Source organism: Zalophus californianus, chromosome 6 (genome assembly GCF_009762305.2).
Source record: "Zalophus californianus isolate mZalCal1 chromosome 6, mZalCal1.pri.v2, whole genome shotgun sequence".
Lineage (NCBI taxonomy): Eukaryota > Metazoa > Chordata > Mammalia > Carnivora > Otariidae > Zalophus > Zalophus californianus.
The window spans coordinates 37849713-37866161 of record NC_045600.1 but is presented as its reverse complement, the minus strand read 5'-3'; the positions used below and the strand labels follow the sequence as shown (position 1 = coordinate 37866161).

Sequence of the window (16449 nt, the reverse complement as noted above, 5' to 3'; positions counted from 1 at the left end):
AATAAGTTTCTCATACAAAACCAATTATTTTCTAATACATCAGGAACAGTTAGGAAGAAGAGTTTTAAAGGTGCCTCGGTGGCTCAGTTGGTTAAGCGCCCGACTCTTGATTTCAACTCAGGTCATGATCTCAGAGTCCTGAGATCCGGCCTCCAGTCAGGCTCTCTGCTGGGCGTGGAGCCTGCTTAAGATTCTCTCTCTCCCTCTGACCCTCCTCCCCTCTTAAAAAAAAAAAAAAGGAAAGAAAGAAGAGTTTTAAAACATTGCTATGCACAACAGTAAGAAAATACCTAATGTACCATTAATAAAAGATGAGTAAGAAAAGAAAATTATGGAAAAAGATACAAAACTTTTTGAAAGACACAAAAGAAAACTAGATGGGTAAACTATGTTCATTGGTGAGAATGTTCTATATTGTGAAGATAACAACTTTTCCCAAATTAATCTATATATCCAGTACAATCCCAATCAAAATCCCCACAGGGTTTTGGTTCTTTTGTATATTTTGCTTTAAAAAAAAAAAAAACAACTTGACAGGCTGATCCTAAGTTCATATGCAACAGCCAGTTAAACCAAACAATTTAAAATAATGAAAAGTTTTTAAAAAGACAATAGTAGGAGTCTCCCTAGCAGATACAAAGGCATATTATAAAATGATGTTAATAACTATTATCAGGTGAGGGAAAGACACTCAAGCCTGGAGAGTTGGTACCTGACATTGTATTACAAATCAGTTGTGGAGATAATGGGCTATTTAATGAATAATGCTTCCCATATGGAAAAAAATAAATAAATCCCTACTTCACACCATACATAAAGATCAATTTCAGGTAGATTAAATATCAAATATGAAAAATAAATTCTTATGACTCATAGAAGAAAATATATGAGACTATTGAGTTTGGGTAGGATTTCTTAAAGAATTTCTTTTAGGGGCGCCTGGGTGGCTCAGATGGTTAAGCAGCTGCCTTTGGCTCAGATCATGATCTCCAGGTCCTGGGAACGAGCCCCATGTCGGGACTCCCAGCTCAGTGGGGAGTCTGCTTCTCCTTCTCCCTCTGCCTCTCCCCCTCCTTGTGTGCTCTCTCTCTAATGAATAAAATCTTAAAAAAAAAAAAAGAATTTCTTTTAATGAGGGGTGCCTGCATGGCTCAGTCATTTAAGCATCTGCCTTCTGCTCAGATCATGTTCTCAGGTTCCTGGGATCGAGCCCCAGAGCCCCATGTCCAGCTCCCTGCTCAGTGGGGAGTTGGCTTCTTCCTCTCCTTCTGCCCCTCCCCTGCTCATGTGCACATGGTCACTCTCTTTCAAATCAATAAATAAAATCTTTGAAGAAAAAAAAAAGAATTTCTTTTAACCCATAAACTGAAAAGGAAAACATTTATAAATCAGACTCCACAAAAATTTAAAGCAGTTATCATATAAAAGTCACTATAAAATAAAAGGATAAGAACAGAGAGAAGATACTAGCAATAAATATAACAAAGATTTTGTATCTAGAATTTATAAAGAGCCAGCAATCCACTCCTAGATATATACTGGAGAAATTCTCAAATTTTGGTACAGTATAAAATATAGAAAAATGTGCAGTGATATCATTTCCATTCTTGGTTATTATAAATAAATATCCATTAATTAAGAGAATGGACAAGTGAATTGTGGTTTAGAACACTATACAGCAGTTAAAATAAATCAATCACAGGTGTGTATATCAATATAGGTAATATAAAAAATTTAATGCAGAATGAACAAAGGCAAGTTTCAGGAATACCTACCGTAAAATGCTAAATACTTTTAAATGTGCAAAATTCTGTTAAGTATGTTTTGGATATCTTTATTTATGTCTACTTACACAATGAAAATGATGAACTCCAAATCCAGGCTAGTAATTAACTTTAGTGAGAGAAGAAATCAAAAAGGATCAAGGAGGGATACCCAAGGATCTTCAATTATGATATTTTGTTTCCTAAAAATCAAACAAAAAGCAAAAGGTCAGTAGTAAATACGACAAATGTTAAATATCACAAGTCTGTGTGGTGGATATTTGGGTGTGTGTAATATTGTTCTCTACTCTCTTTATGTATGTTTAAAATATCCTGTAATTATTACTAAATTAAAAGGGAAGGGGAGGTTAAGTGATGGAATTCCTTTCCCTTGCCCTGACGATCATGGTGCCCCAGTCCTGCCCCAAGGCGGAGTCTGTAGTACTATTGGTAGAACATCGTGCTGCAAATGGGCAGTGTTTTGTATGAGCTCCATAAGTAACCACTATGGTATGGTGCTGTTTCTTTGGAAACATGACTTCTGAGTTTCAAATGGCATACTTTTATACCATGATCAATTGAGGATTGTGTACTATTATCATTTTTTTCTGGTACACATGGCATCTTCCTTTACAGAGAAGGAGACAGTGACTGGTAAAGCAGCTGCCACAGCTGACTCAGAAGAGCGGCATCGAGGACTATCAAGGAATTATGACCCATCCAACCTTTTGATGATGGTTTTGAGTTACTAGAGCCACTGAAGGGCAACCTGAATCATCATCAGAAGATAAAATATTGCTTGGTATTGCTTTGTAGCAAATATTATCAATTCCAAAAAATTAACACAGAATTCAGTGAAGTTGTATATTTACTTGGTCCTTTCTTCATCCATTCTGGCTGGTGCTCATTGGAATAAGTCATCGAACCCCAAAAGACCGCAGGCATACTCTGCACTGTTCCTCACAGGTTGACTTTCCTGGGCACAGCCTTGGCTCTGGACACTGAAAAGTAAACACATTATCACTGCTGAGAAAAGGTTCCCTTTGAGCTGGAACAATCAGCAACATTTCCCTTCTTTTGGTTAGGTGCCCTCAGACTGGATTGTTTATCAAATAATTATTTTCCCCTTTTGTCATACACGTATCATTCAGCTTCAGTGATGGCGGTTTGGTAGTAAATGGCCTTTCTTGTCATTAGAAAGTGATCTGTGACAGGATAAAGATTGAAATTGCACTTTGTGAAATGAGCAGGTCTTTTGTTTGCAAGATTAACTCAATTCCCACTGCCCTAGCCGAGGCAAGAATTGCCAGAGAGGTTCAGGGACTGGATTGAACTTCTCCTATAGGAATCATGGAGCTGTACAGCTGTGGAAACACAAACTCACTCCCCTATTGCTGGTTTTCTGACAGCTTTCTCAGTAGAGCAGTTTGAAGAGTGGAGAGGCCTGTTTCTGAGACAGAGAAGTGTTTTCAGACCTGAAGTGTAATTTCACACCTTGTGTTTCTCAGCAGATAAGTGAATAAAATAACACATCAAACTGGAATAGAAAAAGATCAACATAGAAAGAAAACTGCAGGTTGTAATTTGTTTCCCATCTTGCAATGCTCTTGTAGAGAACAGTAAATTACAGAGATCTGGATTTACACTTTAAAAGTTTAGTTGTTAGGTGGGAAAGTGAGCAGTAAACACAAATCAGCTCTCAGCCTGCATTGAACAGAATATACAGAATGATAGAATCTGCGAAATACCCTAACACTTAGATTTTCTTTTTTAAAGGCTAAGACACACATAAGTTAGTGGTAAATATTGTCATTAAGAGAGAGCCAACAAATTGATGAATTAAGTGATTTTAATAAAAATATAATTGCCTTTGGAGATAGTTTTCTTTGCAATTATCTATTCAGGAATTTTAGCAGCAGTAGTAGATTATGTTAATAAAATTTGGATAATTTTTTTCCTTTCTATAAATTGTTAAACATATGAGACTAATCCCATTTTATAGCATTCCAGGGCAAGGGTGATAAAACCAAGGGGTTTATCTTCATTTTGCAAGTTTGAAAACGCAAGACCAAAAGAAAAAAGAAAGTCAAGCCTGCTGGAGAGTCATGTACGTTCGTTACAAAATGTTTAATATATATTGAATGTTTACCATGTGTTGGACACTAGGCCAGGAACCAGGGGCACAGTTGTACACAAGGCAATTCCTCTTTCAAACTGACAGCCTTGCAGATGAGTAAGCAGGCAGCAAAGTCCTTAGAAGCTGCTTCTAATGAACGTCAGCAAGGTGCTCATAGTGGGCTGCATGAAACATTAACCATTGAAGGTAATAATCCCTTTCCTTAATAATTCATGGAAAGTATGTTAGTCCTACAGCAAATACCAGGCCTAAGGATGCTGCTCAGTATGTTAAAAAGGAAAAGTTTGGATCCCATGTAAATATTACAACAAAACTAGCAACACAGAAAGCTCTGATGTTTTCTCATTTCTGTTGTTTTTTTCCTTAGATACATACGGAAAGCTCTTTCTTCTCAATTCTGTGGGTCATGAGATGTCCCGCTGTAAGACGTCCATTCGACGTGGTCAGCCCAATCCAGTCTACAAGGAGACCTTTGCTTTCCAGGTGGCCCTCTTTCAGCTCTCTGATGTCACACTGATGATTTCCGTTTATAACAGGCGTACTATGAAGCGTAAAGAGATGATTGGTTGGATTGCTCTGGGCCAAAACAGTAGCGGAGAAGAGGAACAAGACCATTGGGAGGAAATGAAGGAAACCAAAGGCCAGCAAATCTGCAGATGGCACACCTTGCTCGAATCCTAGTTTTGCCAGCAGGCATTCGCATGTGACATCTGCCCTGGCCACCAGTGTTTTGGCCACTGATACCAACTCAGCACATGCTGGTAGGCGTTTTAAAGACAGGCTTACAAATAGGTATTAGAGTCTACTAACCTCTGGGACATTCTGGGCGGGATCTTTGGGTCTCTCAAAGGTTTGATTTGGATTCAGATATTATAATTTAAAAAAACACATACACGGTCAAGTGTATTTTATGGAAAATTAACCACAGTTGGGAACAGTGATGATGAGTCATTTTGTGTTAATAGATCATTGAGTCTGGGTTCAACCTGAGGAATGAAGTGTCTCTTGCTGTCTCTGTTTGCTTGAAGAGTAACCTGAGATCTCAAGGGAGCTGTTAAATTTCACTATTTGTAACCAGGTATGTGTATGAATCAGTATTTTGTTAATATGGTGCCAAAACACCCCCACTATGGAAATGATTTAGATGCCAAGGCTCATAAGAGAGTGTAACTGTCATCCATAATCCCCTATTTTACATTTTTCTCTCTGTGAAGAAAACTCATTTATTTACTTAAAAAATAAATGTTATAAACTCATACTTATAAAACAAATTTGTATTCTTTAAATGCCTTTCTTTATCTCACTTATATATTGTGGTTTCCTATGAGATTTGGTTAGGTGAATCATTTTGAAGGTAAAACAGAGTTTGAAAACACTGTTGAAAGACATCTTGTCTCCTTTTAATATGTAAGATTTCCAACTTGTAATTTTCAAGGTTTTTATGCTATTTTTCTCACCTAATAAATTCTTACAGAATGAGAAGAAAACAAAAAAAAACCCGTATTTAAGTCATGGATTTGTTGATTTTCTGAATCGAGTGTTCTCCTTTAGATTATACTTTTTCTATATTCAGTGATATATACACATACATATATTTTGAATGTACACCTGCATGTAAACCTTATTCTTTTTTATGCAGTTATTTTCCCTCATTAGAGCATAGTAAATTGTGTATAATGTGTCTGTAATAAACGTTGATTTAATTGACTCTTAGAAATGAACATGTTATGATACCTGTGAATGAAGAAATATTTTCAGCTTGTATTAAATGACACCGAGGTTTTTTTTTTTTATTTTGGTTTGTTTGTTTGTTTTGAGCATTTGAAGTGCCTATAATTGTCATTTTCCATGGCATTTGCAGCAGCGGATATTAGTCACTACTTGCATTCTGGGCATGTGCCATTCAGAACACTCATCTTGTCCGGTAATAAGCATGAAATTGTATCTCTGACTTTTACATATTTGTGCAGTGCATGTTTATTTTTCTTTTGCTTATATGTGAGTCCTTAATTTTAATTACCTGAAATTGTCAGTAAAAAAAAGGGGGGGGAAGGAATATGTGTCCATGTAACACCGCGCCTAATGTTCAGCTCTTCTGAGCAATTGCTCAGTCACTTATTTTTAGCTTTTATATTTCATTGTTGACTTATTGCTGTCTGTGGGAAGAGTGGTAGCTAGTGATGGTTGTATACAGTTAGAAACACAGAACTCCTCCTCAGCTCTACATTTGACAGATTGTAGACGTAGGCTGTAACACTTGAAGAACATATTTATTCCTTACCGTGCAGTGTGTAATGGTTATCCTGACAAGAAGAGACTAGGGCACAGGATAATTCTTCTGTGATTTCAAGTACCCATTTGTGAAAGAAGTGATTTCATATGGAAGAATCAGAATTAGCAAAATAAATTAATATCTTAATTTCTTTTTAGGTCATGGGAGTTTCATCTGTAACACTGCTCAGTTATTGGGAAGAAGTAATAAAACCATGCTCCTTTGGGTTTTTACCCTACCTTTCTTTGGAAGACCTCAAAGTGCTTTTCCAACATTATATCCATTAACTGCTGAGTGGTCTTTGCAGTGTGGCTGTGTCATCGAGTAGAACTGAGTGCAATTGATTAAGTAGTGGCACAGAGAATTGGCTTTTCACATCCCTCACTCTCTTTACGCGCTTGTGTTTAAAGGGAAGTAAAGCAGCCTTGTTATGCTTTCCTTTATGCAGTAACATAAAAGCAGCATTCACTTTAAAATTTACATTTGAAAAAAACCTGCATATATTGTACTGACCGTCCTGGATTTTCCCCCCTTATATATTCCTGCTCTATGTTTTGCTCTATCCCTTGTCTTATAATGCCAAATCATCACCTATGCTTCGTTTTCTGCTGCCTTGACCTACCCATTTTTAGGGTTTTCTGCTGGTACGGTGAAGCTATCCTTGTGGGTTTGATCTCTTTTCCAATAGTCTGCCTATGAGGCTGTTACAGGAATGTGCAGCGTTTTAAGGAACAAGATGCCTGAAAAGCATTTTTAAATTTTTGCAATTTTACTATGTTGATGCTATTCACCATGTAGGATGCATGTACATCTTGAATATACAGCAATCTAAAGCTGACTGTATAAATATAAAATGCTAATGACAAGATACATTAAAATATGAGGGTGGATTTTTTTTTACATTGATTTGAAATTCTGGTTTAGTAAGATCTTTTGATTTTGTACATTTCAACTCCCTTATTTGCCTGGCAAAGTCTAGACACAATGCACTAGCATGTTTTTCTTTTCACTAGAGCTCTTACATCTACATTTGCTTTTTAACAGTTATGAAAGATAATTAGTTGGTTCCGTGGTGGAAAAAGCTCCTTTTGCCTATTTCATCTAGCTAATAATTAACATCTCACAGAGACATTTGAAACTGAAGAAGCACCAGTATTTGTTGCATGAGTAGTTCCTTCCGTGATTTTTCCTGAAAACAGTGCTTTTGAAATAATACTACAGAGGGTAAATGATGCACTGGGTTTATGGAAATCTGCTTTATAGTGTGTCTTCTTTCAGGGCATTAATTTACACTGAATTGAGAAGTGCTGGTTTCACCAATCACGGGGGTGGCTCTTGTGCTCCCTGCTCCCCTCTGACTATTGTTGAATTTGTAAATGGGCCATTCACCAGGCAGTCAGGCATCTGCTCTTGCTTCTCTCTCCTTCACTGGCTCCCTGTGTGATGCACAGCTGTTTGGGACCCTGTTTTTGCTGATGTAGCGTAGCTGGGAGGGAGGTCTTGCCTTCCTTAACAGTAGAAGAACTTGTACCGCTGTCAGATGGATTACGCTTGGCATCCACCTGTACAAAGTTCGAGAAAGAATCCTGTGACTGCAAGGGGCGTCAAGAGAGTATGCTACTGCACTGTCGTTCACTTTCGGCACTGGGCCCTCTGCTTCTTCTTCAGTGACGGTATGGACTGAGCTTGAACACTGATGTTCTCTGTAGCGTGAGGAGCTGCAGTGAGAACCTAGCCTCTGTCTTTGCAGCATAGGAACTTCCGCGAGATTTTACAAATTGTTGTCACCTCTCTGTCAGTCTCAGTGCTTTACATCGTGGTTGTACCAGATGTTCTTATCTGAGAACCAAAATGCTTTTCCTTTCAAGTAATGCATTGTTTAGGTTGAAACTACCACCAGGTTAGGCGAAAGTGCTCCTCCAGTAGCCACTGAGTTTATGAAACTGATGGTTCAGCATTGAACTGTGGGGCTCCCAAAAGCCCGGCTATCCTGTTGCAGCAAAGAACTCAGTATGTTAGGATCAGAAAAGTGATAGAAGAAGATTATTTGTAGATGACATAAAACCAAATGGAGATGCATGCTTTAACAATAAACAGGGCCAGAAAACTCGTGCAGTGTCCCCTCTTTAAGGGAACCGGGACCAGAGCACATTCTATTCTATTTGATCTACAACAAACAAAAATGATAGATAATCCTGAAATGCAAAAGTATTTTGTTTTTAAAAAAATCATTCATTTGTTCCAAAAAGGAAAGCTAGGCAAAACTATCAAAAACAAATCATATAGCTTATATACAGAAGAATTAAAGAATAAATAAATATTGCTAGATAACTTCAGCCTCTGCTAGCATATATTCAAGAAGAGTAAAATAATAAACCAAAAGACATTTCAGGTTAACTAACTATTATTTTTTCACAACTTGTGGAATTCCAGCAAATCCTTAATGATGAGGGAAGTGAGACCCATCTAGTTGGATGAAGTTGGCAAAGGCTACAGTCCTCCCCTGGCTTTGTATGGAACTCCGTTAGCCGTGTGGCCTTAAGAAGATTCCTTACCCAGTCCGTGTCCCTGATTCTTCAACAAAATGGAAGTTATACCTACTTCATCAGGTTTTTTAAAAGACGATAACAGCATTGAGCCTGGCATATAATAAGCATTCAATTTCCCCCCACCCCCAACCATACTTAATCAAGAATACAGCCTTTAAGATTTGTTTCTCTGTCTAGTAGAAGTAATAGTAACATTAGAGAAAGGCTATAAACAATTCTCAGATACTTTAAAAAGGGTAGACTCCTAAAGCTGGTCTAAATTTGTAAAGAAAAAGAAGTCTTACAGGGTAAAGTAAAAAGAGATAAGCCTGGCATATTGAGTCTTAATAAGTCCCAAATGAGGTACAATAACCAAATCTTTGTCTTTCATCCCCTTAGTTTGGAGGGGATACAAAACCTTGGTGCTTGTGTGCACATCTTGCTAAATCAGACACAAGACTCCATTCAACCTCAGCTTTTCTCTACAGTTCAGACCTGGACAAAGCACCATATACCCATCCAAAGAGTTGGTAAGGTGACAGCTTGAGTACCTATTTCAACTTTGGTATGAAAAAGGAAAAAAATGGTGTGGCAATTTGCTGATACTCATTTAAAAATGGACAATTTTTTAGCCTATGCTATACATCCATATTATATCTTCATAGGCAAATTTTTAAAACTGACCTAAGGCAGCTATCAAAACTCATCTAACTGTTTAACTGTAAAGTTCTTTTCAGGACCAATTATTTATCACTGCTTCCCTTAGGAGATCCCAATGAAAGGAATTCTTTTAGAGTTCATACTCTCTTTTTTGAAAAGGGTTTTAAAGAGTGACTTGATGTAATAGAATGCATGTTGAGTTGCTCTCAACTGTTCAGACCATGAGTAAAAAGGAGAGTTTCCTGAAAATTTAGAAGAACTTTTGTGGACATTTGATCTGCAGAAGTGTCAGGAATAAACCACCTCAAGTTCAGGGTAACCAAGTGCCAAGAACCAGTCATGCGCTACTTGCTGTTTTAAACCAAACATGATTCTGGGACGGGGAAGTATGAGCCTACATTCCCAATATTGCTAGATCGCCACAGTGCTCACTCAGGTTCTAGGATTTCTGATTAAGGAGAAATGGGGAAACTTGAGAAGAATCACTTAGCTTAGGGGGTTTTTTGGGGAATAATTCAGCATGTAGGGAAGTTACAGGGGACAGATGGGAGTTCAAAGGCTGTAGAGTGATTTCTAGGAATAGTTATCCAGAATGTGAAGAGCTCTTAGGGGACAATGTGTTCCTTCTCTTCTTGGTCACATGGACAGAGAGCTTCCATCTAAATCAAGTCACAAGAGTTTAACTTAGACATGAGAAGGATATGATGGTTGTTTTGCATTAATTCAAGATGTGTTCATTGGATTTTTTTGGGTGTGGCACCAGGCTATTTGGGATAGTATAGGACTTAAAATCTTTTTTTTTTTTTCCAACTTTTTGGAGTGGTGTGATTACACATTGAAGCAATTGAAGCACTTAGTCATCATGATAAAAACAATGTTTATCAACAGTTGTTCAGTTGATCCAATCATGTGCCATAAAAAACAGAGTTCCTTGTTATGGGTTATTGTTGGAAGGAGGTGAGATGCATTGACTGAACGTATTGGAGAAGAGTGTCTAAGAAGCCAGGATCTGGAGTAGGCCTTAGTCACATTGGAGGGGGAATCATCCAGGGAGAGCACAGAATCATCTTTGGAAGGCTTTTAAGATAGAAACCTCTGTGTGGAGTGTGGGTTCTGTCTAAAGGAGAACAGGAGGGCAGCCAGGAAGATAGCCTGTTTAAAGTTCCTTCTAAGTCTAATATTTTGTATGTAACCTCCAAATAGAATCAACAATAACACTCTAGCCCTGTTGTCTTCCCCTTTGGACATTGTTTCCACACTGATTTTTCTCTGCATCATAGAAGGTCTTCTCTGGGGAGTTGCTGTTTGGGCTTTGTTTAGGTGACTTTGGAGATGCCTGTGGGCTCTGGGTGAGTTTCCTCTCCTACTGTGTTTTTGTTTCCCCTGGGTCTCAAAGCAGTATCCTAGACACAGACAATAATCCACTGTATTTATAGCCACTGTTGAACCTGTAAAACAGCTTGAGGCTTTCTAGAACAAAGTCAGAGGCAGTCATGGAGGCCTGTGGACATTCCTAGAATAAACCACCCCTGAATGTTGCTACTTCTCTCCCTTGCTTACTGATGCTGCCTTAAGCTGTCTCCATGGGAGTTTTTACTTCACGCCTTTGAGCAACAATGCTACCTACCAACTCTACCAGACTTTGAGGATGGTGAGAAGGCTGCCTGCCCATTGGTACTGCCATATTTATGCATTATTTTTGTGTACTTCATTTTCCCCTCAAAGTATCTACTTACTGTTTTTTTTTTTTAATACAAAATTTATTCATTCAAAAGATACTGAGTATATTTATCCCAGGCTCTGGACTAGGGGCTGGAGAATGGTTTGAGTTCAATTGCTTTTATTTCTAAATACTCCATTTTTTAAAAGCTAGGTAAATAATAAGATCTTTTATGGCCTTCAATTTCTGTCAAATGTATTTCTGTAGTGACTTCTTTATTCCCTGTTGAAAAGGAGAAGATTTAAGGAAAGTGGAGGTCATTACTCTGCCTCTGGTTAAGAAATAAACATCCTGTTTATCAGGCTATGCTTCCCTTCAAAATAAATGGATGTGTTTTACATCTGAGGGAAGAACGGCAGCATTCCATTCCAGTAATGAAATGAGTTATAGCTTGAAATGGAAGTTGGATATTTAGTATTTTTCACTTTTATAATTGAACATTGAATACCTTTTATAAAGCAGTAAGCAGGTCAGAGCCTGGAATGGTGGGTCTGTGCAAACAAATGTGACACAGTTCTTAGAAGCTCCATGTTTTAATAGCTGGAAAGGCTTTGCTACCTTTTACTTTTTGAAAGAGTGAACTGGAAACAGTAGCTGCCAGATAAAGGGGTAAGGGTATGAAACAAAGATCCCTCCTTACCGATCTGGTTCTTTTGATTAACATTTGTCCTCATATTATACACTAAACACATCTGGGACATCCCTATAAAATGGTTAAAGGTCAACATTGGAAGTGTCCCTTCCTTGGCAGATGAACCAGTCTCAAACAGTCTCTTACTTTCAATTTTATAACAGGAGACAAAGTAGGAGTTTTTCCAGTAGATTTATTGCTTATAATTTTTACCATCATAGAAACTTGCCTTAAATATCACCTATATATGTCTCAATCCATGATTCCAGGTCAGAATCTTTGATGACCTAAAAATTCTTACTGAAGAAAGTCTTTTAATGTTGCCCCGTTGATGGTCCATAATAAAAAAGTTTACATCTCTTATTTGATGAAGACCTTGATTTTGGGGAAAAGATATTAAAAGGCTGCCACTAAAAACTCTGATTGGTGAGGAGTACGTACACTAAAAGACTGTATTTCCGTGGAAGCTATTCTGTATACTATGTTCACATTCTGGGGCCACACCTCTCTCTTAAGAGTTTGTCAAGTTCTTTATAGTTGGCACCTTAAGCAAAGCTTACTAATTTTGCCATTTCCCCATGGGCCATGATAATCTTTATTAATTCACAACTACACCAAATTATATTGTGGTCTTTTATTATGCCACCATACTAATGCAGGTGTAACTTAAAGTTTATTATTATGAAATACAAAATGTTTTCCAGAATTTAAAATTTTAATTTTATTACAGATTCTATTAAGTTTGTGAATAAGAAGTTAGTATTTGTATACTTGAGTGTGACCAAGACATATCTATAATAATATTTTGAAATAAGATCTGACCTCTATTTCCATGGAAAAAGGCATAATGGTCTTTGTGATCTACTTGCTTTTTTAAAAAATTAATAAACTTTTTTTTGAGCAATTTTAGGTTTATAGCAAATTTGAGTGGAAACTACAGAGTTCCTGTGCACACCCTGCCCCATCCTTGCCCAGTCTCCCCCGCTATGGGCATACCCCACAAGAGTGGGTACGTTTGTTACTGTGATGAGCCTACACTGTCACATCATTACCACCCAAATTCCATATTTTACATTAGGGTTCACTCCTGGTGTTCCACTACCTTAAAATTTTTCTGTGCTCTGCCTATTCATCCCACCTCCCTAACCCTTGGCAACCAGTGATCATTTTACTGTCTCCATAGCTTTGCTTTTTCCAGAATGTCATATTGTTGGAATCATACAATATGTAGTCTTTTTAGATTGGCTGCTTTCATGTAGTAATATGCATTTAAGTTTTCTTCCTGTCTTTTCACAGCTTCATAGTTCATTTCTTTTTAGCGCTGAATAATAATATCCCATTGTCTGGAGGTACTGGTCTGTTCATTATTTACTTTTATTTTTAGTTCTGATTGCTATTGTACATTTTGTTAAATGTGCATGTTCTCAAGAAAACTGGATGGATTAATCCATATGATGCATCAACTGACATGTAGCAATTTCTAATCTGGCATGAATTTCACCTATGTGGTATTGGGCTTGTTTCACCTTTGAGGAGAAGATTCATGGAAAACATTATGTAATTTCACAGTTGGAATCTAAGCAGAGAAATTTCTGAAGGCAATGAGGATACGATCCCCAAATTTAGCGACTCTGTGGTGTTCTCTGTTGTTGAGCACTGATTTAAATATACATTGATAAAAAGTGCTAATTACATTATTACTGATTCATGACAGAAAACCACCTTCTGTTACTAGTGTATATAACTTTACATTTGCCACTGCTGCCAAGAGAAAGGAAGCTTCGTGATTGTACCCTGTCATAGTCAATTGTGTAAATTAGCTGCAAGTGGTACGTAAGCATCTGGATCACACAGGAGCTCTGCATTATGGATAGAAGGATGACCCATGAAAATGCATAGGCTGAATGGACAAGTGGTGAATATTGGAATGATAACACTGATAATCACACTGGGTGAATGGGAAGACCTGACAATCAATATCTAGGAAACATTCTGACATTTTCATGTGCACTGACTGCCCTTTGCTTTGTAGCTGCAACAACCTGTGGAACCAGGCATTGTTGCGGAGATGAAAGTGTGGTTGCAGAAAGAATATTGGATTAGATTAAAATTAATGAGGCCTATGTTCTATACCAAGTCTTCCCTTAATGAGCTCTAAAATGAATGTCAAGTCACAAGTTCTCTAAGCCTTCAATTTTGCATCTGTCAGCCAGGAATAGTAATACTCTTTTTACTTGTTTTCACCATGTTGTGATAAGAATGAGATTCATTCATTCCTTCATTAATATCACAAACACTCAGAGTCCCCACTACAGACGAGGGCCACGGACATGGTCAGGTAATAGGTGGAAATACACTTTGCAGAATTGAGAGTTTTTGAAGGCTGTGAGATATTTTCTTATTTTTTATTTTAAGGTTAACTCAATTCTTTTTTTATGTTAATATATCAAAGTAATTGACACTTCTAGATCTCTGCCAATCATCGAGCTATATTCATAGAGTGTCAGTTATTTGACTAAAAGTTACAGTCGGAATGGTCTTTAGCCATTCTGCCTGTGAGAAGCTAGAAATAAAGTATTAGGCTTGAATTCTTTTGTTCAGACACGCTGACCACAGAACAAATTGCAAATCCATCTTTTCAGCAGGCTTGCCAATCTTTGAGTTGAACACAGACCTTTCTTCTTTAGAACAATTTAACTTTGAGTACAGGGAAAGTATTAAGTTGGATAGCATTTTTTTTTCACAAAACGGAATTTTGAATACAGTATTTGGAAAGATGCTTCCCCCACCAAAAAAGGTCCTTCAATCTACGTTATTATATTTCTCTTGGAGAATGAGACTTCTCCAGCTTTCCCCTCCCAAGTGACTTACTTTCCTCACCCACATAATCATTTTCCTCCTAAATACCATTTATCATCTCCCAGGGAAAAAAAAGGATTAAAAAAAAACATTTTCAAGGTACATCCAAGATTTCATAGCAATATTTGGTGTTCACAGTGCAAGATAAATCTGACTCTCAATGTTTTTTTTTTTGGTCTTCATATGGCATCTGAAACAGTTGTTCACATTCACACATTTATGTTTCACCATATGCATACTGTGTGCAACTCTGTTGTTTTAAAATATTTTATTGGTTTTCCTTTAAATCTCAACTTTTGATGGGTGTCCTTGAAGAACTTGCATGCAAAAAAAAGTAAATGTGAATGATTCATTCATTTTGAACATATGTAACTATTTTGGGAAGATTTTACCCTACATAGAGCACACTGTTCTCAGCAGGGAGTGTACTTTGTATTTCTGTTCAACTCACAGCTGGATGCCGGAGATGTATTAATATTGTTAGCCTGTACCTTTTCTATCTCGTGTTTACTTCAATGAGTTATATGGAATTGAGGGTCCTGAATTTTTGGTGGTTGTGAATGGCGGTCAAGACTTTTATGGATTTCACTTGTGGGGACAATTTAGCATAACGTGGCTTAAAATCTGGTCTTCCTTTAGATTTCGAAGTCACAAGAAGGCTTCCATGGGCAAACTCATTGTTCCAGGGCAGACTTGTTAGTGTAAGGTAGGAGCTGCCCCAAACCTGTCCCATCACTTCATGGGCATTTCTAGATCTGGCTGCTGTCAGGTTTTCTCCTCCAGAGTTTTCCAGCAGAGAAGCAATTCCTGGGTGGTCCCGAAGTTCAAGAGAGAAACAAAAAGTATTTTCTCCTCCAAAGGGTTCAACTCTCACGTGAGAAACTCCTGAAATCTTCAGAACATTCCATGTAGGTGTCCCTGTGTTCCTCACAGTGTGACTTACTGACTTACGGTGTCTTCTATTTACGCAGCATGAATGTATCTCCAGCCGTTACCAAAACAAACAGCCATAGAATGTAATCATCCACCCATTTCTAAAATTACTTCTATTGATGAATAACTAGTGTATAGGAAGAGGTTTGGAAATTTTTTAAATTGTTAACCTTAAAAACTAGAATACCTTTCTACCTTTTATAATGTTCAAGATTTCATAACAGTGGTTTTAATGTATGACCGCTGTACTGTTATATCTTGTGTTCGAACTGGGCAAACCAGGGAAATTTTTAATGTCCATACTCTCGGGATAGAAACACCCTTGAAAATATGTTGAAAATACAAAATTGTTTACCTGTGCTAGAGAATAGGTTTGTGATTAGAAGAATTACTGTTTCTCTTGTACAAATAATGCTTCAAGCAGATGTTCTGTCTTAACAGTGATGTTGGAAGCATATTTTATGCAGCCTAAAAACTATTTCTGTATTAGATATTTAAATGCATGAGGATACATTCAAATTGCTTTTTGTTTAAAGCAGAAACATAGAAGTATTAGCCCCAGTTTGTACAAAATGTCTGCTGCAACTGAACTCACGATAGTTCAAAACTGAAAATCATTCTAATTTTGTAAAACTGCTGCTACTGGTTTTATCAATAAAGTTTAAGCAGATGGCTTATATGTATACGTGTGAAATTTTTTATGCTAAAAAAAGATACAGTTTTGCAGCATCAACATGCAAATTTTATGGGTCTGAATGATATTGCTTAATTTAGTATATGCAGAAACCATTAACTCCAAAACCATGCCAACTGCAGACATATATATTAGAATGATGAGTGTTACATTTATGACCCCTATCATTTACTTTGGTTTTAGGGTGCTCGAGGCTTTTATGTTGAACACATGCATGAATCAACATAGTTCAACTCAAATATTAGAGTGGTG

The 16449-nt window shown here is 37.3% G+C and overlaps 1 protein-coding gene across 1 annotated transcript in view; it reads left to right on the top strand.

Annotated features, from left to right (window-relative positions):
• SYT16 (synaptotagmin 16) overlaps nucleotides 1–16171 on the top strand; it is a 111299-nt gene extending 95128 nt beyond the window's left edge. The window contains exons 6-8 of the mRNA XM_027570800.2: nucleotides 4268–4661; nucleotides 4866–4978; nucleotides 6331–16171. Coding sequence (XP_027426601.1) covers nucleotides 4268–4581 — 314 coding nt within the window. The 3' untranslated portion in view covers nucleotides 4582–4661; nucleotides 4866–4978; nucleotides 6331–16171. The remainder of the gene's footprint in view (nucleotides 1–4267; nucleotides 4662–4865; nucleotides 4979–6330) is intronic.
• Nucleotides 16172–16449: the final 278 nt, after the last annotated feature.